Source organism: Bemisia tabaci, chromosome 8 (assembly GCF_918797505.1).
Source record: "Bemisia tabaci chromosome 8, PGI_BMITA_v3".
In the NCBI taxonomy this organism is placed as follows: Eukaryota; Metazoa; Arthropoda; class Insecta; order Hemiptera; family Aleyrodidae; genus Bemisia; species Bemisia tabaci.
This window is the reverse complement of record NC_092800.1, coordinates 14,236,344-14,259,540: the sequence shown is the minus strand read 5'-3', so window position 1 is coordinate 14,259,540 and position 23,197 is coordinate 14,236,344. Positions and strand designations below refer to the sequence as shown.

The 23,197-nt window shown below is 36.9% G+C and overlaps 1 protein-coding gene across 4 annotated transcripts in view; it reads left to right on the top strand.

Moving 5' to 3' along the window:
- The window catches only part of Klp31E (kinesin-like protein 31E), a 143,221-nt gene that overhangs the window by 115,868 nt on the left and 4,156 nt on the right, over window positions 1-23,197 (top strand). The window contains exons 3-16 of one of the 4 annotated variants that reach the window (XM_072303846.1): window positions 1,034-1,231; window positions 1,532-1,576; window positions 3,052-3,270; window positions 3,890-6,276; window positions 7,397-7,618; window positions 9,538-9,681; window positions 12,019-12,175; window positions 13,697-13,802; window positions 14,537-14,711; window positions 15,540-15,686; window positions 17,365-17,485; window positions 18,368-18,538; window positions 19,328-19,527; window positions 20,868-21,186. In XM_072303846.1, coding sequence (XP_072159947.1) covers window positions 1,034-1,231; window positions 1,532-1,576; window positions 3,052-3,270; window positions 3,890-6,276; window positions 7,397-7,618; window positions 9,538-9,681; window positions 12,019-12,175; window positions 13,697-13,802; window positions 14,537-14,711; window positions 15,540-15,686; window positions 17,365-17,485; window positions 18,368-18,538; window positions 19,328-19,527; window positions 20,868-20,955 — 4,380 coding nt within the window. In that variant the 3' untranslated portion in view covers window positions 20,956-21,186. Of the gene's footprint in view, window positions 1-1,033; window positions 1,277-1,531; window positions 1,577-3,051; window positions 3,271-3,889; window positions 6,277-7,396; window positions 7,619-9,537; window positions 9,682-12,018; window positions 12,176-13,696; window positions 13,803-14,536; window positions 14,712-15,539; window positions 15,687-17,364; window positions 17,486-18,367; window positions 18,539-19,327; window positions 19,528-20,867; window positions 21,187-23,197 lie in introns of those variants that run through there. The other 3 variants (XM_072303845.1, XM_072303847.1, XM_072303848.1) reach the window with 3 other exon arrangements.

Below are 23,197 nucleotides of genomic sequence, written 5' to 3'. Positions count from 1 at the left end.
TTTTCTTGTCAATATTTTCAAGAATCTGGACTCTAGATCCAATGTGTTTTTTTTCCAGTGTATTTTAAATCATCTGGTACATCTATAATTGTCAGGAAATTTTGCTAGGGAAATCAAGGAAATGGCAGGGAATTTCATTTTCTAAATTTCGTAGCAACCCTGGTTTGATTCAAGTATAGGGATAGGCAAAAGAAACGTTCGATACGCGTGTTATAAGCTGGGAATTCCCATTTGCAAATATTGGTATTTTGGGAGAGCACTCTTCTCCTGGGGTTCGGGGGACGTGATTTCTCCTTCCCTAAGAAAAAATTTTCCCTCTTGATGCTGGAACAGAAGTCCAAACCGGATGATATTAACATAAAAATTGGAAAAGTCACGGCTTATCGAGCTTTTCTCTTGCCCATCCTGGTATAGTGTTTTATAAAAGGCTTGGAGGACAATTAAGGCGCACAAGTGCAGTTTTTGAAAAACTCGAGTTTTTAATGTTTTCAAGTAAAACTAGCCTTAATGTACATTCTGTAAAAAATTAATTCTGTCAAAAAGTCAGTTTGAACTTTCTTTCCGCCACAAGGATCCATGTAATTTTGAAACTTGAAACACGTATTTCTCGAAGTAGCAAAAACTGCACTTATGCGCCTTGTCCTCTAAGCCCCTCAAATCAATTAAACTTTTTGTAACACAGAAAGAGTGACAAATGATCCTTGTAATCAAGTGTTCATTGTTGAGACTTAGTTGAATGAGCAACTAGGCAAGTTTTTTTGAATATTCTTCCTGGGAAATAATCTGAATTTTCCTCAACAAAACTTGGCTTCATGAAAAATTTCATCTCGGATGAAACAACCAAGTTTGCTGCCATTTCTTCCTTTTTTTCAAAGATTTGCATTTATCGTTACCTTCCAGAATGGCAATATAAACAAGTATCTATGCTAAAGCTATGAATAACAGTGTAATAATGTCTCAACAAGATGAAGACGTAATTTTAAGGGTTTTTTTTATTATTTATTCATCCTTAATTTCAATTTTCATTTTCTAGACTGGCTCTGGAAAGACGTATACAATGGGCACAGGGTTCGACCTGGACATCAACGAAGACCAGATCGGAATCATACCTCGAGCCATCGATCACCTCTTCCGCGGGATTGCTCAAATCACAGAAGAAGCAATAAATGCGGGCGATCCTCCACCCAGGTTCACAGTTGTCGCTCAGTTCCTTGAACTTTACAACGAGGAAGTCATCGATCTATTCGACAACACCCGAGATTATGCCCTTAGTAAGGTAAGTCCGTCCTCCACCAACCGAATTGAATTGTAAAGTAGATCCTTGGTATTCGTGATTTCGGTATCCGCGAATTCGCTTATCCGCGATAGGGTCAACGAGGAGGTCATCAATCTATTCGACAACACCCGACATTATTCCCTTAGTAAGGTAAGTCCGTCCTCCACCAATCGCATTTAATTGTACAGTAGATCCCCGGTATTCGCGAGTTCGGTATCCGCGAATTCGCTTATCCGCGATTGGGTCAGCGAGGAGGTCATTGATCTATTCGACAACACCCGAGATTATGCCCTCAGTAAGGTAAGCCCGTCCTCCACCAATCGAATTCAATTGTACAGTAGATCCCCGATATTCGCGAGTTCGGTGTCCGCGAATTCGTTTATCCGCGATTGGGTCATTGAGCTCATCGATCTATTCGACAACACCCGAGATTATGCCTTTAGTAAGGTAAGTCCGTCCTCCATCAATCGAATTAAATTGTATAGTAGATACCCGTTATTCGCGATTTCGGTATACGCGAATTCGCTTCTCCGCGATTGGGTCAACGAGGAGGTCATCAATATATTCGACAACACCCGGGATTATGCCCTTAGTAACGTAAGTCCGTCCTCCACCAATCGAATTTAATTGCACAGTAGATACCCGATATTCGCGATTTCGGTTTCCGCGAATTCGCTTATCCGCGATTGGGTCATCAATCTATTCGACAACACCCGAAAATATGCCCTTAGTAAGGTAAGTCCGTCCTGCACCAGTGATTGTACAGTAGATCCGCGGTATTCGCGAGTTCGGTATCCGCGAATTCGCTCGTTCGCGGTTGGCTTTTAGCTGCATGGCCCCAGTATCTGCGAACTCGTGGCTTGCTTATCCGCGAATCGGTTAATAGACCAAAAAAGATTGCCACTGAGCGCTTTTTTAATCCAACCAAACTAAAGTGCAAAAACTCCATGAATTTTTCTCATCCTCTGAAAGTTCTTATTCAAAACATTTTGGTGCCAGCAGGGGTTGATTTGAGAAAGAATTAGGTAAAAGTTGACTTTTTTCATTTAATCCGTCCTCGTTCCCCCGATTCTCCATAAGAGTGATGCTACCATATCCGCGAATTCGGTATCCGCGAGGTTTTCGCGGAACGTATCCCTCGCGGATACCGAGGATCTGCTGTATGCAATATTGATGTATATCAATAGATAGAAGTATTATTACTTTCTCCAGGTGTAATTTAACAATCATAGAAGAAATGAGGTCCTTGAGTTGGTTTCAGCTACTCTCGGCACAGAAAAAAATTGTCTATCTGCAGCAGCTCCTAGTGCAAAAACAGCTCCAAGCTGTTAGAATTGCCCACTTAAGACTTGTGTCGTAGACTTCCCGTCGGACTTAGTTTTTTAGTCAGGAAAGCAATCAATGTACTTCAACAAAAACTTCTATGATTTTCCCACTCTGTTTGATAAATATTCCTCGAAAATATCCAATATCAAAAGCTTATCTCTCTTTAAAAAAAATGAAAACTTGGAAATTTTGGAGCCTCCCAATCTCATGAAGTGGTTTCTAAATTTAACTATCAATGTACTGGTGTTTTATCCAGCATCAAAGTCGCTGGTTCAATAATGGCAAAGAGGAAAATTGAATCATCATATATATAATGATTTTTCTTTTCCCAAACTGAAATCATTGTGTTAAGAATATTTTTTGGTCAAACGTCAAGCTGTTCTTTCGTGAGGAGTCCAAAAGTTGATCATTTCATAACTCTAATATTTAATTTTGCATTTCTGTTTCAGTGTAAAAGTGGCATCCGCATCCATGAAGATTCGAAACATTCTATCTACGTCACCGGCGTTACGTCCAAAGTAATTCACTCAGCCGAAGATGCTCTGCAGTGTCTCAAGCAAGGTGCCTTGTCCCGAACAACAGCTAGCACTCAAATGAACTCTCAATCCTCTCGGAGTCATGCTATTTTCACCCTCCATATCGAACAAAAACGGCTGGTCAAAATAGAGGCAAGTTTGAGTGAACATAATTTTTCTTGTAAACGTTAATTCTTAACTTTCGGGACTAGATACCAAAACTTAGAGAAAGAACTCTCGAAAACAGTTACAAATGAACTGCAATCGATAATGTCTCCGCAAGAAATTGAAGTGGAAGCTTACATTTCATTTCACCCAACATGAAAAGACCTTGAAAAAATTGAAATTAAATCTTGGGGAGATTCACCTTGAGCAAAGAATCTCAAATATAATAACTCAATAAATATAAATACTCAAAGAAAAATATTCACTTTTTTATGCTATATTTGTGAAATTAATGCCAAAAACCGTCCATTTCTAGTTGTATGTATTCAAATAGTCAATTTGAAAAGTCGGAAAATTTTGATAATTTTCGTCTGGGGAAACCTGGAAAAGTCAGGAAATTTTTTATTGCGTTTCAAGACACCTTGTGTATATGAACTTCGTTTCTACTCGTTGAGTTTAATTTTATTTTCGAGAGAGATGAAAAAAGATATTATAATTATTGTTGAAAATTAAACTTTTATTAGTCAAATATAAATCATTTTCAGCCTTCTTTGTCTGAGCTATGATTTTTGACCATACCTTAATTTATTCTTTGCTTTTTTTTTAGGATGAAGAGGCGGATTCTAATTCAGAGTCAATGACCAGCAGCGTAACAAGTACAGGGAACAAAGAGTTCGAAACTTTAAGTGCCAAATTCCATTTCGTGGATCTAGCAGGTTCCGAGCGACTGAAAAGAACTGGTGCTACAGGAGAGCGAGCGAAAGAAGGCATATCAATCAATTGTGGTCTCCTCGCTCTAGGAAACGTCATATCTGCTTTAGGTGATAAATCGAAACGGGCACTTCATGTCCCGTATCGAGACTCGAAACTCACAAGACTGCTTCAAGACTCACTAGGTGGGAATAGCCAAACTGTAATGATAGCTTGCGTTTCTCCAAGTGATAGAGACTTCATGGAAACATTGAACACTTTAAAATACGCCAACCGTGCTAGGAACATTCAAAATAAGGTCATGATAAACCAAGATAAGTCCTCGAGAACCATCCAGCTGCTGCGTCAGGAGATTCAGCAATTACAATTAGAACTTTTAGAATACAAACAAGGCAAAAGAGTCGTTAGCGAAGATGGCACGGAAGCTATCAATGACATGTTCCATGAAAATACAATGCTTCAAACAGAGTTGAATAATTTGAGGACACGAGTGAAAGCAATGCAGGAGACAATCGATACTCTTAGTGCGAAAAACTCGGAGTTACTAGCAGGGAAAGCCATGGGTAAGTGGCTGAACTCTGGTGCTGGAGGCAGCGACTCGGAGATGACTGGTATGATTCAAGGATACTTGAAAGAGATTGAGGAATTACGTGCCAAACTTTTAGAATCTGAATTCCTTTGCGCTCAATTACGGAAAAACTTCAGTCGATCTCCCGCACCGAAAAGCTTTCACAATCCACTTTCACATTCAAATAGTTTTATTTTGAATCCTGTCAATGATACTTCATCCGTAGGCAATCTAATTGCTGAAGCTAAGAAAGGCCTTCAAAAGGATCTGGAAGCTCTCGCTCGTAGCCGCTGTGATAGTGACAATAGCTCAACAAAAAAATACGAAGTAGGAGAAGAAAGTGAGAATTCTGAGGAGAACGAAGAGGCCACGGAGTCGGACGATGACTCGGGTGATAAACAGAGTAACGATGGCAGTGAGTTTAGTCAAGAATTAGCCGATTTAACAACGGACATCAACTTAAAACAGAAGTTAATAGAAGAACTAGAAAAATCCCAAAAGAGGCTGCAAAGTCTGAAACAGCATTATGAAGAAAAGTTAATGGCTCTTCAAGCGAAGATAAAAGCGACGCAAGATGAAAGAGACAAAGTCCTGGCATCGTTTAGCAACCAAAACAACAATCAGCCAAGTGAGAAGGTCCGTAAAGTTCGTGATGAATACGAAAGTAAACTAAACAACATGCAGAGAGAACTACGAACCCTGCAATCTGCCAAAAAAGAACACGCCAAACTCCTTAGGAGCCAATCACAGTACGAAAATCAAATTAAAACCCTCAGGTTAGAAGTTGCGGATATGAAGAGGAACAAAGTAAAACTAATCAACAAAATGAAAGAAGAGAACACAAGGCATAAGGATATGGAAATGCGACGGAATAGGGAAATTGCTCAGTTGAGGAAAGAATCCAGGAAAGCGGAGAACATGATCCGATCGTTAGAAGCCGAAAAACGAGTCAAAGATGTCGTGTTGAAACGGAAGCAGGAAGAAGTCACCGCCCTGCGAAAGCAAGCCCGAGGAGGTCTCAGCACCAAAGCAGCTGGTAGGATTTTAACCTCTAAAATTGTTAACGGCAACACAACAACGGTCTCGCCCAAAATCGCAAAACATAAGTGGCAGTCGCTTGAAAAGAACATCACCACAAATACTCTGAACAAACAATCAGTCGTCGCTCTAGAGAGGGATATGGAAAGGCTAATGGCGGAACGGAAAGAGTTGCATCAGGATAAAGAATCAAAAATTAAACAACTTAACGAAGTGAAAAGGCAGAACCCCCGTGATCCAAGCATTCCCGATATCGAAGAAGAAATCGAAACTCTGCAATTGAACTTAGACTACATTCACGATAGTATTAAAGAAGTCCAGCGCAACATCATCGAAGTCGAAGACTCTAAAGTCGTGCTGGACAGCACCGACTTGGTTTCTGGTATCCAGGATCTGAGCGAAGCCTCTTACTTAATAGAAAAATTGTATAATTCAACGTTGCATCACTCATGTTTAGCAGCGCAAAAGGAAGCAGCCGTAAAAGAACTGGAAGCTCGCTTGAAAGAAATCGAAAAGGATAATGAACTGCAGCAACAGCTACTTAAACACATGTTGGACAGGGATGATGCTGTGATGGTAGCGAGTGTTACTAGCAATGGTAGTCATCAACCGGGTCTACGAGATAGCTGTAATAGTTCAGCCGCGTCCTCTAGGTCTCCTTCTCCAACTCAAGATAAGTGAGTATAACTCTGAATAGGACTCTCGTTAAGTAGCACTCATTTATTATACCTCATTGCCAAAGAAAAATGCTATATCAACTTTAGATGATGTCAAATTTCTTCCGCCACTTCTCATTCACTTAAAAAAAGGATTAGTAAGCCTTAAACATGAAGGAATGAGAAGAAAAGAAATGGCTCTCTTTGCCCCGGATTTGACTTTGGTGAAATTCTTTTGTTTTTTAATGCATCAGTTTCAAGAAAAACATCCGGCAAAATCTTCTGAATGTATCAAGTATCAAAATAAAACTCTTAATGTGCCAATTTCAAGAAAAAAGAGATGACACGGGAAAAAAAGTTGCTGAAGTAACATCTTGGATGTTAAAAATCTGTGTGACACCTCTTGAATGTTACTATGGATACTCCAGCTGTTGAAGTAACATCCTAGCTGTGTTGAATCAAGAACCGTAGCGTCAAGATTAACATTCAAGAGCTGTAGCGCAGATTTATAACAACCAGGATGTTACTTCAGCAACTTTTGTGCAGTGGAGTTTCAAGCTTAAGGTGATTCGATGGACGCCATATTTTGTGTCAGAAGACATGCGATGTATCGCATCAATCAGTTCCATTTTTTCAGCTATTCGTCATTTTTCTCGAATTTCGAGATCGCAATTCTGTTGTCAGGAGACTAAAGAATTCACCTACCAAATTTGACAAACAAATTCAATGTAATAAATACGTGGTTTTTTTTAGAGGAAAAATATCGCTTTCGATGCTGATATTGAAACTGCACTCGAATGCGATATTTTTCCTCTGAAAAAACCACGCCTTTATTACATTGTATTTATTTGTTAAAATTGGTAAGTGAATTCTTTAGTCTCCTGACAACAGAATTGCAATCTCAAAATTCGAGGAAAATGGCAAGTAGCTGAAAAAATGGAATCAATTAATGCAATACATTGCATGCCGTCTGACACAAAATATAGTGTCCATCAAATCACCTTAACTGAAAAGCAAAATATTGGCTGTTTTCTACACTTTTTTTTAACACCCATTACACCTAGGGAAGATTTCTTTTATCCTTCTGTTATGAGCGTCATTGAGTAAATGTCTAAAGTAAACAATATGCTCTCTTTTTTAGTGGTAATTTGAAGCCTCTAAGTGTTACTGCTCCTACTAGTCCTGCATCTGGAAAGCACCGACGGCGCTCCGCTTACCAGGAAGATTTATTGTTTGGCAAACAACCTCCCCCTGTAGAGCTCTTGGGTGATGCAGACAACGGTCTCTCCGGCCCTGATATATTGATGGCGCCGCCTCATAAAGCGAGCATCATGCGAGTTCCTTCTGTCCCAGCCTCCAACAAGTAAGATCGATCAACTACTTTCTATGTGCTTCCAAATTCTAATTCATGTGTTTATATGTGTGCCATTTGCAAAAGTTATCGCACCAATTAGATTTTTTTGTTTTTTCATTTTACCTTTTTTCTTTTTTTTTTACATTTTTCATTTCTTTAATGATATAATCTCTTCGAAACTTTCACGACCCCCTTTTTTTATTTTTCCTCTATCTTTTAAAAATATTTAAAGGATTTTATCACGATCATCTGGAAAAAAATTATTCAATTATTTATCAAAAAAATAAAATGAAATAATGAGGATTTAGATGAAATACATCAGAACAATTATGAGCACTATGAATATAAGATCCAGTAGTATATGTATGATGATGGTGTCAGAATAGATTGTGTTTCACCTAAAATGTCACTTAATCAACCCACAAAGGCTTTTGCCGTGTGTCTTATGAAATATGTGACTCCCTGAACAACTGAACTACATATTTGTAATAAGTATGTACAACTATTTGTAATAATAAAGAGAAGATTGAGCAGCAGTGATTTTTGTACCTCCAACATAAAATTATCAAGGCAGTATATTAGCGACTATGCTTTGAGTGCATGTATTACATGTTTTTTTTTGGGGGGGGGGGGGGTGCATGATTCTCTTTAAAGTTATCTAATGTGTTTTCTATGTGTCCATCTTTTCAACTCAGTATGAATATTTGGTGGTTTATGACTTCATCAGGGTTTCCAAATGACCTTAGTCGGGAAATTTTTTTTAATTAATTGGCACCAAATTTTTTGGTTTCATGTTCAAGAATTTTTAGAACTTCGGCACTTCAGACCTTTATGACCCTTAGGTGGGTTTAGACATCAGTACACTAAGCTTGAGATTTCAGATGCTTTGCTGCACGATGCCAGCCTAGGTTGCCTTTGCGGTGATTCACACAAGACAGAAACAGTCATTTTCATACCTTTTAAATCATCAGCTCAGCTAGCATGGAGCAAGCTTAGTGAACCTCAAGTTCAATATTTTCGTCTCTTCCTCATCCATCAGAATTCATCAAGAAATGATTCATATTCGTTAACCTCTCGTGTGCTGCCTGGTGGCATGATCCTCAATAAATATGATCGACAAAGCATTTTAAAATACAATGCAATACTATTAGAAATATAAATGAATGAACCAAAAACACTCTGTGACATCTTGCCAAGGTCTTCTTTTTTCTTTGACTAGGGCTTAAATCCTGCTTTTCACTCATTATTGTATCAGGCATTCATAAAAGGAACAAAATTAATGAACTTTATAAAAATTGATATAAATGTGTGTTTACCCTAAAGGACAGACATCATATGTTAAAACATAAGACACATTTATTCATCTTCTGGGAATGAGAGCCCCTGTGCTAGGGTGTCAGTATAAAATAGTTTCTAACTATAAATTTAAACAGGACAAACCAAAATATTTTTGTATCTAGTGACGAGGACAAGCGTGATAAATTAAAATTAAAAGCACCCAAGATATGAGATAAAATGTAAAAACACATCTTATACTCTGAGGTTTAATTTTTTTTTTTTTTTTTTTTTATTTTTTTTTTTTTTTTTTTTTTTTTTTTTGGTAAGAAAATCAAAATTTGATTTAAAATTTTTCATACTTCCTAGGAGACAATAATTCAACAAATAAATACATTTTCAAATCACATAATATAAAATTAAAAGGTCCAATTTTCCATGCATCCCGGAGGAAGGAACTCATCTGTAGTCTGGTATTTTAAAGCTGTGCTGAGCTCCGAACTGGAAATTTTAATGTGTTAAACCATTCTCTGCTCTTATTTAATCTTTGTGTGTTTCAATTAAGCTTTACTGAGAATCTCACTGAGTTGATTGAGTTCATCTTTCTACTGTCATATTACATATCTTTCTTTCATTCTGTATTTCTTTTTTAGAAATTTGTATACTAAACCAGACCTGCTAAAGCCCTCGCCAGTGCTGAGTCGGAGAAATTTCGAACCACCCAGTTCGCCGCGGTTAAGACGTAATACTTTCGTTATTAACAGTTCAACAAATCTGCTTGGCAAATCTGGCTCTATGTGAGTGTCCGTATTACTAACCATGCCTTATTGCATCCTGTTTATCTGTCTCCTGTCGGTAGTTATATCAATTTGCATGCTTTTGAAACTAACTTCTGAGTAAAGTAGAGATAGGACCTGACATTCATTTTCTTAGAAGGATATTATATGATTCTTTTCAGCTCTTTTGTCGATCAAATGGTTGATGTGCCTGATAAAAAGTATGTTTATTGTAGTTTTTTATTCCCCTGGTTTGCAGCAACATTCCTTACTGTCTCCCAATGTGCTTCTTTTTTCCCTTTACTTGCATTTGATGCATACATATGGGGACATTTAGCGTTTGGATGCAGAAAATTACATTGTTTGACCTTCAGCGCTTCCATTTTTTTTTTTAATTTCCTCATTCATTCTACGTTAAAAACGAAAAATCTTAGATTGGACCCCAAGTTCTGTATTTTTTTCTGCAAAGAATGTAGAGATTTGTGCTCACGGCTGTATCTTCATTCCTTTTGCATATGTTTTCTCTTGCAGAATATATTTTGTTCAGAGTTTAGTGGGGTTTTTTTTTATCCATGAACGTTCTAAATTAAGTATGTTTTTTTTTTGTTTACTAAGCTTTGTGTTTATCTATGATCTGTAGAAATAGTTTCTCTGGCCAGAACCATTCTCTCAATAAATTTTTCGCAGGTTTTGAGTGGTAATAAATGTCCCTTCCCCCCTATTTTTCAATTGGAACCCATTATCTCTGCAGAAATAGCAGCCAAGGTAACAGCAGAGATTGTATTAAGTCATGAAAACATCACAAAAAGCCCCTTCTTCTTTTACATTCTTGATTTTTTAAACATTTTTTTTTATTTTTATTTTTTTTTGTGTGTCTCGTTAGCTTACCCCTCCCAAATTTTGGCATGATCATATTTTCAAAATTGCATCAGCCAATTGTGAAATTCGGAAGTTTTACATATTATTACAGGAGATTAAAGCGTGCTCCATGGTTCGCTAACTGTGCAAGGAGATTTCATAATTGTGGTATTTTTAATTTCCAATGAGAAAAAGCAACCATTCTTTAAAAAATCCAACCCCAAGATGTACTCTCTCTTGGATCATGCGCCTAGGATCTATGGATATAATGTAAAGAAAACACTCATTTCCAGTCTGAATGGGATTCCCTCTTCATCTTTCTTTCCATTTGTGCATGTGATAATTATTTTTTTGGTTTTTTGTTCGTAGTGTGACGAAAACTATTTAAGACGTCATGCCTCTGTTCTTGTCTAGACTGTCTTTTGAATTTTATTTTTCTGTACCATACGTATCTTCTCTCTTGTAGTTAGATGTTAGAAACTTTTCCCCAAACCGTATTTAAGTATTCATATTTATCTGAAGTTCATCCCATAGTTTCATTCCTCCTTTGCAGGAAAATCATGCTTCCCATGTGTTTCATGTGAGTCAGGGTCATTTCTCATTTATAATTGCGGTATTAAATTTCACCCTCTAACATGATTGCAGCAGTATTGCTCTAAAAATTGTGAAATCAACAATTAAAAAGTAGAGAGACCCATTTCCTCTCAGCAGAACCTTCCCCTGTTTTGCTTGTGTGTAGATATTTTTAAATGAGAGCCTTAATTGTTTTGTAAATATGTATCTAAAAGCACCATTTGTATATGCTGTATAATGATGTTGTTCTAAAACTAGTCTAAAATTACCATTAATCCCCTTAACTTTTAAAATTTGTTTATCTCTAAGTCATATTCCAAGCTCAAGTAATTAATCAAAGCACTGTTTTGCATCGAGTGCGTTGATTTTCAGTCTCAAACTTGCCATATTCCTGCTAGGCACTTTTATGATGGAGTCAGGCAAAGTGGGCTTCAAGTTGAAAATTTAAATTGGTCGGGGTAGCGAAAAAACTACCTTTGAAATGCTTCAAAGGAGTCAATAGTTTGGAATTTTAAGGGTTTTTTACACCACATGATTGAGAATCAACCCCATAAAGCTGTGTTCCAGTCAACTAATTCTAAATTTTTCTCCTAATGGCTCATTTTGCCCGACTTTTTTACATTTTTTCTCATCATTCTCAGCATTCATAATTTACTGAGAGGACATAAGAATGCAGATATGAACTGTAAGTTTGTCCCTGAAATAGAAAACCGTAATTGCAAACCCTTCAGCGAGTCATAATTACCTCAGCTCTGACATGATTACATGCACCAAACTGTTCATTCACTGGCTTTTTAATAATCTGTACGTTTCCTGCTAGTGCAATAAACGGAAGCATCAAATCACTTAACTTGAGATTTAGATTTGTCCTGTAATGCTTACTGTAATGTCTCCATCCCACTAACTGTAACACTAATTAACTAACAGGGATCAGGGTCTGGACAAGAGCCCTCCTAATTCACCCCCGACTTACCGGAGATTGACAAGCAGAGAGGAGAACGTCTTCTCGCGTCTTACGTCCGGAACCACCGTGTCGAACGACCAGCATAGAGGCAAGGGCGTCATCCAAGTCTACCAAGGGAGGGTAAGTAACTCACAAATCTCGCTCACTTTACCCAAGGTATCTTTCTTCTCTGAAGTTTGATGGAATGTCAGGCTGTAAAAAATTATTCATGCTTACGTACGAGGGTCGTCCAGAAAGTATGTTTACCTGTTCAATATCTCCTAAACTAAGATGGTTGGAGATAATCTGTAAAAATCATTAAAAAGTCACTACTCGAGGCACTCTAACGTGCTATAGATTTTTAAATTTGGCATAATAGAACTCTAGAAGAAAGGGTCTTTCTGAACCCACCTCATCTCCACACAGGTCCAAAATTTTACGGAGCTTCATTCACAAGTGAGCCCCTGTGTCTATCGCTCATGGCCAAAAAATGGCTCAGAGGTGGCTGAAACACATGTAAAACGTAAGTAAGTAATTTTTCATCAAAAATTTTAGGGTTAGCCATGTTTACTTCAAAATCAGTTGCATCCGAGCAAAAGTTTACAAAATCGTGAACGTTAATTCTCACTAGCTAACTGAATCCTTCATAAGAATTCAAGTTAGCCTGCCCGTTCTCGAAGAAATTTTGTCAAAGATGCATTTTTTGGACAAATATGCAACCTTTACAACTCTTTTACCATAAATGAACCTGAATTTAAGCAGCTAGGGTCACCTTCCTTCGCAAGAGAACGAATAATAGAGCCTTATTCAGACACTGAAACCAAATTCAACGTTACAACTCCACAAGTTGACTAAATGTAGCTTAACATTTCCATGTACTGCAGTCCAAACCCACCAATAATCAAAGTAAATACGGTCAATCCTGCTATTTCCTTGTTGGAAAATGTCCTTACTTATGTTTTATATGTGTTTCAACCACCTCTAAGCCATTTTTTGGCCATGAGCGATAGACACAGGGGCTCACTTGCGAATGAAGCTTCGTAAAATTTTGGACCCGTGCGGAAAGGAGGTGGGTTCAGAAAAACCCTTTTTCCTAGAATTTTATCAAGCCAAATTTAAAAATCTATAGCGCGTTGGAGAGCCTAGAGTAGTGGCTTTTTAATACTTTTTACAGATTTTCTCTACCTATCTTAGCTTAGGAGATATTGAACAGGTAAACTTACTGTCTGGACAACCCTCATACATAAAAGTCGCTCCAACAAAGCACTCTAGCGCTCTGCAACACCCTAACGCCACATGTGCCACAAACAGAGATACGTGGTTTCGTACTTGGGCAATCGATTCACAAGAGATGTAACATTTTGTCATTCAATTGTCTGAAAATTATCGCTTATAATATTGAGTGCCCTAACGAAATTTTTTCGTCATTCTTTTCACTTGATACCAATTCAAGATTCCAAAGATAGAATAGCTCATTTATCTCTTTGCCTCTAAAAACTATATTTATGTGTTGTTAAAATTGAAATGTTTTGTGTTTCTCAGTTGTAAGATTAAAGGCACTGTTTTAGCTCATCAACGGCAGTCTCTGAAACCGAAAATTTTTTACTAAGTCTCCTCTTAAATTCTTGTCAAAATCCTAATAATTGTAATTTTAATTTACAGGCAAGCGTTAGGTCACCTTTAATATGTACGCATGTCGCTACGGGCCATGCCCGAGCTGTGCTTGCACTAGACGCTTCAGAGGACTTACTATTTAGTGCTTCCCGAGGTAGAGTATTCATTTCTCTTTTATCTCATAAACACTATTGAAATCTGAATGAATTAAAGACTTGAAAAAAAAAAAGAAGTTTTGTCCGTTTTCATTCTCGAAGTCTCTGATGAAATGAGGTCAAGTGGTGAAAAAACTATGCATGAAATACCAAGAGATTTGGCGCCAGCTAAAAATCCGTATTATTTTATTTCACATTTTAATGACCGCTTGAGCAAGATGAGTCTTTGAAATGGAAGTTTGTAAGTGTCAATGGACAAAAGTGGGACTGAAAAGTGAATTTTCCAACCCTCATACAGTTTTTTTATAATGTATTTGTGGATGCTTTACAGCAATGTGATGCTGTGCGCAATGTTGCTGCTATAGTTCCTACCATCATGTATTTAATGTGCAAAAAACCGCAATTTCCACGGTCCTGGCCTTGGAGAGGCCTTGAAAAAGACAGCACAAGTAGTAGATAAAAACACTTTTAATGGTCTCAAAAAAATTTTGAATCACAACATTTGGAAAATGTATATAAATTCTAGATACTAATTGTTCGGCAACCTTTACACCCCTTACTTTATTTTTATCGTCTGTCCAAGCTTAAAAATTATGGACTTGGTGAACAACAATTTTTTTAACGAATTTAGTGAAATAGGATCAAGGGGTTTTCCTATGATTCTGATTGCTCTATTTTTTTGTTTTGTTTACTTTAGATTGATTTTTAATCGGATTTTACATTTTTCTTCCAGATAAAACCGTCAAAGTTTGGGATCTGCATGAGGGCAAAGAAGTGCAGTGCCTATACGGACGGGATATAGTTGTGGCTGTGAAATATAATGAGGCAACTCAAACAATTCTGAGCGCTTCCTCTGCTCAAGTGAGAATTTGGGATTTGCGGAGTCCTTCCTGTATCAAAACGCTGTGGTAATTACATTCTTCTCCTCCGGATTTTACTCAAATTCCGTACAATTTGTACTTTTTAAAGTTTTTACCGTCAAATCTTCTTTCACTCCCAAGTATATTTGAATGCAATTTATGTATTATCTATATTCAAAATTTCCTTGGAAACTGTCCACAAATTTATAGTGCTGGTGAAAATTAAAAACATGTATTTTGATCATGATGTCTCAAACTGTCTCAAAAACTAGTATTACTGTGTGAAATTTGTATATATATTCTGTGTAAGGTGGAGAAGAATCAGTAGAATTTTGGAGACAATACTCATCAGTTGTCCTTTTCAATATAATATTTTGGGAAAATTGCAACGCCACAGTCTGAGATTTCTGTCTGTGAGCAAGTGAGCATTCAACAGGGTCAGTAAATTCTCATCGTGCGTTTTTATTCCTGTAGCCTCAGATGAAAGAAAAGTTTAATAAAAGCATTTTGTCGTGTGTATTATTAGTATTTTTTCAATAGGAAATGGGATTGGATTTTCATAATGTTATACTTGTTGAACTATTGACTCACATTGAAGCGCCTCATTGCAATATGTGAATAGCAAAAATTGGAAAAAAGAAACAACGAAATCAGGTTGAAAACTTTTGGCAAGAGTGCAGTATACTGATAATGAATTCTCAAATGAAGATAATTTTTTAAGCTCAACCGGTTTATCATGTGCAGATGAGTCCAATGAAGAGTGTCTAAAATCTGTGACAAACAAATCCCTGGAACTCTTCCTTTAAGATTTTCAATTTTACCAATGATTTTTTAATTGTAATGCTCTCATTATCTAACATAGAATCTTTTCTTTAGGTCATCGGGGCTTGTAAGTAATGGCCACATGAACACAGCACAAATGCCCACTGGAGAAACGCAAGTGAACGATATCGCTATTAACAGCTCCGGTAAAATCCTATACACCGCCGCAGGAGATAAGGTCAAAATGTGGGATATGCGAAGGTAAGTTTTTTACTCTAAATCATTCGTGAGGTAATCTCAAAATGGATCAATTACAATTGGCCTGTTGCAAACTTTTGCTAGAGCAAAACTAAGAGTTGTTTCCTGCAGATAATGCCTCAAAAATCACGATGAGCGCATCGGCAAAGTCTGAAATGCACTCATAACTTCACAATCTGCGTAAGAAATTTGCGGTTTTTTGAGCTTCCCGCTTCGAAAACGATACTACGGTACAGGTGAACATTTTGTTAGAGGAGTCGTTCCATTGGCGACAATACTCATCATGGCCGACGCCAGTCCGCCAAAACACGTGTGATGGGACGAGATAACACCTGAACAGGATTAAACCATATAACAATCGGCGTGTTTACGTTCATATTTTCCTCGCCCGCCTTAATTGACCTTGAACTCTCCTCGAATTACGCGAGGAACTGCGCAAGCGTCGGCCATGATGAATATTGCCGACGATGGAGCGACTCCTCTAACAAAATGTTCACCTGTGCAGTAGTATCGTTTTTGAAGCGGGAAGCTCAAAATAACGCAAATTTCTTACGCAGATTGTGAATTTATGAGTGCATTTCAGACTATGCCGATGCGCTCATCGTGATTTTTGAGGCATTATCTATAGGAAACAACTCTTCATTCTGCTCTAGCAAAAGTTTGCAACAGGCCCATTGTGTCATTTGTCAGGCTCTCAAGCTATCCTGGGAATGCTCTCTTAGGAGATGGCAGGCTCCTCTGAGAGTCTCCGAAATACTCTAGATATGGAATTTTCTTCCTAATAGTTCACCTTCGAAGATTCAAAGACTTCCTCAAGTCTTCAAATCGTGCCAAGTAGGGGATAATGAGGTGGACTGTTGTTATATCCGCCAAAAGTTGATAATTTCTTGGGTACCTTGTCTGTTTATTGATATGGTTCTTGAGAATTTGGAGAGTTGATCTCTGATTTGATAGTCAGTCGAACAATTGATAATTTCTGGATCTTCGGACATTTATTAAAAATTACTGAGCTTCACATCACAAATGTAAATCAGGCTTTCGTGCATAAAATTTAACCAAGAAACGCTTTGAAATAACTCCAAAAGTACTGTCCGAGTGAATATAGCCAGTTGTTTTGTCTCCTGATTTGCGATATTCACCTGGAACATACTTTTAGAGCTACATATTTTCAAATATTTCCTCGTAAAATTTTGGAATTTGCAAGCTGCTTTGATGATTGCAGGTCATCAAAATAGTAGCATCTATCTAAACACCAAAGTCTACATGTCTTATATTAACAGAGATAATACCCTTCAAAAAACATAGTGCATGATGTCCTCCACCGCAGTGGTGCATACCATGATCTCTTTCACCTTGGTGTCATCCATTTTTTAAGTCAAACAACCAAAGATACAATGTGTATATTACCAATTGATTAATCTGAAGCGGGAGAAGCGATGGTATGTGCACTACTATGGTAGATGATGCCATGCATGGTGTTTGTTAAAGAGTCATATTAACACTAATATTGGGCATGGAAACTAGGCGTTTATACAAATTTATTGTTTTTTTATGATCTATAAGCTCAAAATATCAAAACAAGATTCTGTGATTACTACATCTGACCCATTTCAGGTTAAACAAATTGTCAAAATCTCTCCCCAAAATATTGGTAATTACCTTTCGGATCTTTTTCACCTAGGTATGCTACAATTGGCAAATTAGTTGGCGGGCATACAGCGGCTGTGATGTGTTTGGCTGTGGATGAATTTACCCCCGGTGAGGACAGAGTGATCACCGGCTCAAAGGATCATTATGTTAAGGTATGCTTTAATCGGCCATCGATAGATCTAAGACCCTAAATTTGTTTATCTTTTCTACCCCTCTGACCCTGAAAATTCAAAAGCTCCCTTGGAGTGGATCCTGAAATATCCACTCCAAATTTGTCTTCTCATAATTTCATCATTATTTTCAGTTACTTGGAGCATAATCTCCGGACTATTTCTGTAGCCAAGCACCAAAAATGGAAACTTCATTTTCACGGATTTCAGTTATTTTTCGCTCTATCGTTTGTGATGTAATTTCCAATTTTTAGAACTCTGTATCTTCTTTACAAGTGTTTGAAATAACTGCGTACTAACTTCTTTGTGCTCATCATGGCCTATAGCAAAAGGGATCCTATTGTAAAAATTATTAAAATTAAGATACAAGTACTACCAGCAAGGAAAGTATTTTACAAATAATGTAGCATGGAAAACATCAGAGAATGTCGAACCAAACTGAAGTCATGAAAGTTTGAAATTTTCAGTTCAAACATGAAAATGAAGCAACCCTAACTATCGATTAGTCATGTTTGAAGCTCAAAATTTTCAATTATAATACCTTTTTGCCCCACACTGGTTTCAAAATAAACCAAGTAGCAGACAACCTTTTTTGTAAGATTCTGAGAAATGTTTTCAGTCAAAAATTTAAATTTTGATTTTTTGACCTATCATGACATTTTTCCCAAAAGATTGGACTTTGGGAGCCGAGATCTCTTTTTGTGGTCGTTCATATGGGAACCGCTAAGCAGCATGTTCAAAATGTGACATTTCAGGTTGTTACCTAATTGTCGGTCACACATCTTTAGCTCTTGACCGCAGCTCTAACGAACTGCAATGTTCATGAGTTATATCGTTGCTACTAGTTATTTGTGATTATTTCAGGTTTTTGAAGTAGCCCATCAAACAGGAGGCAGTTGTGCTCCCCGCATTAATTTTGAACCTCCCCATTATGATGGGGTCCAGTCTCTAGTCGTCAGGGATAACATATGCTTCTCTGGATCTCGTGATTCCTGTATCAAGAAATGGGACATCGATCAAGAAGTCCAAATACACGTGAGTGTCATTTGTATTATTTTCACAAGCGGAGTGATATTTCATGAAAAGCTTTGGTGTTCCTCTCATTAAATAAAATGAAGTTTTTCATCAAAACTTGAGTTTAAGGTGATTCGGTGGATGCCATATTTTGTGTCAGAACGGCATGCGATATATCGCATCAATTGGTTCCATTTTTTCAGCTACTCATCATTTTTCTCCAATTTTGAGATTGCAATTCTGTTGTCAGGAGACTAAAGCACTCACTTACCAATTTTAACAAAGAAATTCAACGCAATAAAAGCGTGGTTTTTTCAGAGAGAAAACATCGCATTCGATACTGATATCGAAACTGCACTCAAATACGATATTTTCTCTCTAATAAAATCACGCCTTTATTACGTTGAATTTCTTTGTTAAAATTGGTAAGTGAGTGCTTTAGTCTCCTGACAACAGAATTGCAATCTCAAAATTGGAGAAAAACAACGAGTACCTGAAAAAATGGAACCAATTGATGCGATATATCGCATGCCGTTCTGACACAAAATATGGCGTCCATCGAATCACCTTAATCAAAAAATAACTACAAGTTTCCTTCAAAATTTGGCTTTGTAAAATCAGAGAGATGTAATGCTAGTGTTGATTTTAAAGGACTCTCGGGCATTAAGGGGCTTTTACTCTCAAAAATTCACTCAAAAGCGATTTCCTCAGCTCAATCTCGCACGCTGTGGGCTCAGAGGATTGGGTGGATCAAAGAAAGAGCTTACCTCTCTTCCCTAATGATGTTTTCAATGTATTTTCTGTTATTAGTCTGTGAGGAATGCCCACAAAGACTGGGTCTGCGGACTGGCATATGTTCCTAATCAACCACTGCTGATGTCCGTCTGTCGAAGTGGTTCCTTGAAACTGTGGTCCTCCGATACCTGTTCTCTCCTAGGTGAAATGAAAGCACACGAATCATCAATCAACGCAATAGCCACAAATAGCTCCTTAGTATTCACAGCTGCCAAGTAAGTACATATCCGCTTTAAATTTTTATTTCGAGTTCTTGCAGTTTCATTTTTTTAAATTTTCCTCCAAATACTCTTAGCTATTAACTTGAAATTTTTAGCTATCCTTAGCTAATGCATATGCACTCTTGGGGTGGTTTGTTTCTTGTCTTTCCTCTAACGTAACATATATTGCATTCTTATTTGATCCATATTGGCCCTATTTTCCTTCTATCTTTTCTTAGCAGTTATAAGGGTTTTTTTAACAAGTACTTTTGCCTCAAGACTATCGGAATTTTTCGCAAAACATAGAAAAAGCAGTTGGACCAGAACTCATCAACTTCCTTGTTGGTATTATGGCCTTAAATTTTCCCTGTTTTTTTCATAGCGTACGTCTCAAGAACAAAATTTTTAGTAGTTTAAATCTGTAGAAACATATCTATCATAGGACATCATATTCAGTAACCCTCTATGTTCATTTCATGTAAGTGAAATCCGATTATGAGAATTTAGCAAAAATTGACTTATTCTGCGGCACATCGATAACTTGGGATGATTTCTGACAGACCTACTTTTCTCTGAGGCAAATAAATTTATAATATTGTAAATTGTCTATCTCTAACGTAACTCTCCAGGAGACTTAAAAAGCGTTTGACAGCATATAATTTAAAGAATATTTTACTTTACACATGAAATTACTAATCAAAAACTGCAGGTCTGAGTAAATGTGCTGATTGAACATTTAGATGTTGCTAAATTCTTTCAATGAAGTACATTTTCTGGAAAACCCCTCAATACTTGGCTTTGAATTGTGCTGGAACTTTCATTCAGAAGTGTGGCACTGGGTGCAAGAAGGACATTTCTCAGTATTGATGTTTCAGAATCTCTGCTAATGGCATTCATTGTAATGAAAGTGAATGCATGCATTTCATTCACATTTTTGTTGAATATCTTCATGATATCACAATGTTTTTTTTTTTTTTTTTTTTTTTTTTTTTTTTTTTTTTTTTAAAGTTTTTTAGAAAAATCACCCATTAGATTCTTCTATCATTGCAAGATGTAAAATAGTAATGTAAATTTTTAAACTTATCAATCAAAAACTGTCCTTCTCGCATCTTGCGCCTCCATTTAATCTCACATACGACAAATCCAAGGAGAGTTGATCAAATATTATTGGAGAAAAATTGAGGAACAATTGGATGCGCTCGCAAAAGCAAGTTCTCCCTTTTCACAGCAGAATCGATCTTGTAAATGAAGGAACTAAGTGAACAAGGATTTTTTTTCAAGGAAGAGATTAAAAATGTCTGCTATTTTGTATCAAAGAGCGTTTCCGATAGCATGGTTTGTAAATTGTGTTTCAGTGGTGGGGAAGTGAAACTTTGGCGGCTACCTGAGTCGTCCTCTGTAATGTCAATGTCAACTGGTCGGCTCTTCGATCTCAATCTTTAGTTGCTCCTCCTCTTTTTCGGTTATCTCTTTGTTGTTTTATCATATTTATGTATCTGACTCCCGTCAAAAATGTGCTCGCAATCGAGCTTCAAGAAAACTTTCCCCTCCCAGAATCTAGGGAAGTTTCTGTCATTGATAGTTAGGTCTTTATCCCTTAAATATGGTTGAGGGACTCCTCATCCAATTGTATTTGTCTTTCATAATTTTAATAAAAGTCTTTTTTCCCAAGTTTTTTGTCTCCGGCTTCTTTGCAAAGTAGTCAATAGTTTCCTCTATGATAGTAAGGGCATCAGAACAAACTTCAAAGGCACATGAAGTTAGTTTCTTCTTTTCCTAATCAGTGAAACGGAATAAGTTGAATGGTTGATTTCACAACAATCTGAGGAAAGTGAAAAAAAAATCGCAATAGTGTATTTCCTTCGGAAAATACACCAAATCATCCAAAACTTGAAAATATAATGTTAATCAAGATAATGAGCTTAAAACCTCTTGAAACAAAAATACAAAAAAATAAAAGAGAAAAAAATGCAAGCAAATATGTTAGGGAAGCTATTTCTTTTTTCTTATTTTGTGAGCTTAGGAGTTTCTTATTTTAATCGACTCGGGCATTTACATTTTGTTTCACAAGTTTTTTTACACTTTGTCAGTTCGATACCTCAGTTTTTTTCATTTTCTTGGTCAATCGGTTAAGGGAACGTTCTTCCTTCAATTTCAAGTGTGTGTAGAGTTTGCCTCACTTTACTTTCAAGGTAATTACTTTCTTGATTTTTCCTCTTCCTTGTGTGATGCAATGTGCCTCTCGCCTTTTTGCTGTTTGTTTCTTATTTTCCTTTTTCGTTGAGTAATTTTTTTTCTCGCTTAAATTGCTTTAATCTGTAGCTTTGATAATGCCTTTGACAACTTTTAAGTGGTAATTTTTGGGTTATGATTTTAGAGTCTTGCCTTCGGGTATCACCGAGATCTTACTCAAAATCGTCCAATTGTTCGAAAAGTTTTTTTTTAACAAGACGGCACCTGTTTAGCCTTTGCAATTGGAACTTTTTGGGAGTCAATTTCATTTTGGGACATCGTATTGTGGATACACATGGATCCTCACTTAATTCTTGAACCTCAACAGTATGCGATGGATAGTACAAGCCTTGAACATCCTTAGGTCCCGCGTCTCATGAGCTTCTCAACTTATTTATGAGAGCAGGGAAAGAGTGTTGTATAAGATAGCTGAAAATGTACTGCTGTGAAGTGACTTCTAATCACAATATTATACATTCATCAGGAAGAGGTCTTGTCAATTTGACCTCCGATTGAAGTTCAATTTTTTTTCTTTGCATGATCAATGTGGTTCTGGAGTGTCACCTCAAATTTCAAGATCTACCTCAGACATGGCCCCCAAACTGCTATAGCTTAAAAATAAATCTAAGGTCAAAAAGTGCTTGCGCTGTCATTTCTATCTTCTTTCTCAAGCTGGTTTTTAGTCTCATATGCTTTGGCAGATTATAGATTCTCGAGCTATGCTTTAGTATTTAAATCTTCTTTGTGGTTTGTTTTTTGACATGCTTTGAACTTCAAAATAATATTTCATGGACAACTTCATACCAAAACGATAGACTTAACGTGTGAATCATGTTTGAGTATTTGTAAGAATCAATTTGCAACGATCAAAATAAAAAATTCACCCACTATCCCCACTACACATTTGAAGTTATATATATATTCATGAATTTAGATAGCTCGGTGATCAGATGGCCTACTTCGAACTCTGAATTAGCTGCTCTGTGATATCTTCTAAGTTCAACATAAACTTTATGGCCCTCTCTGGTTTTAAAACTAATTTAAGACTGACCCAATAAATATTAATAGCTACCATGGTAAAATTCAACCAAAGTTATGCTTTTCATTGTCAACTTCTCTTTACTCGAGTAGGCGCACTTCACGCTTATCTTCGACAATGTATCAATATATTCAATACCCAATCAGCCTCATCTATGCTTCAAAGTCTCTATCTTTCTCTGGAACTTCATCGTAAATTTTCCATCTAATGATGATGTATAATCTATGCTTTATTATGTTCGAGTATCTTAGTCCTCAAACAATGAAATTAAAAAAAACCCTGTATCTTGACTGGTGTTTCAAAATTTCTGCTCCTACAGTGTTTTTTTTTAAGATAATAATACCCAGCCTCTTTCAAGAAATCATCAGCGAATATTTTCGAAATGGCAAAAAGAATGTATACATAATAGTGTAC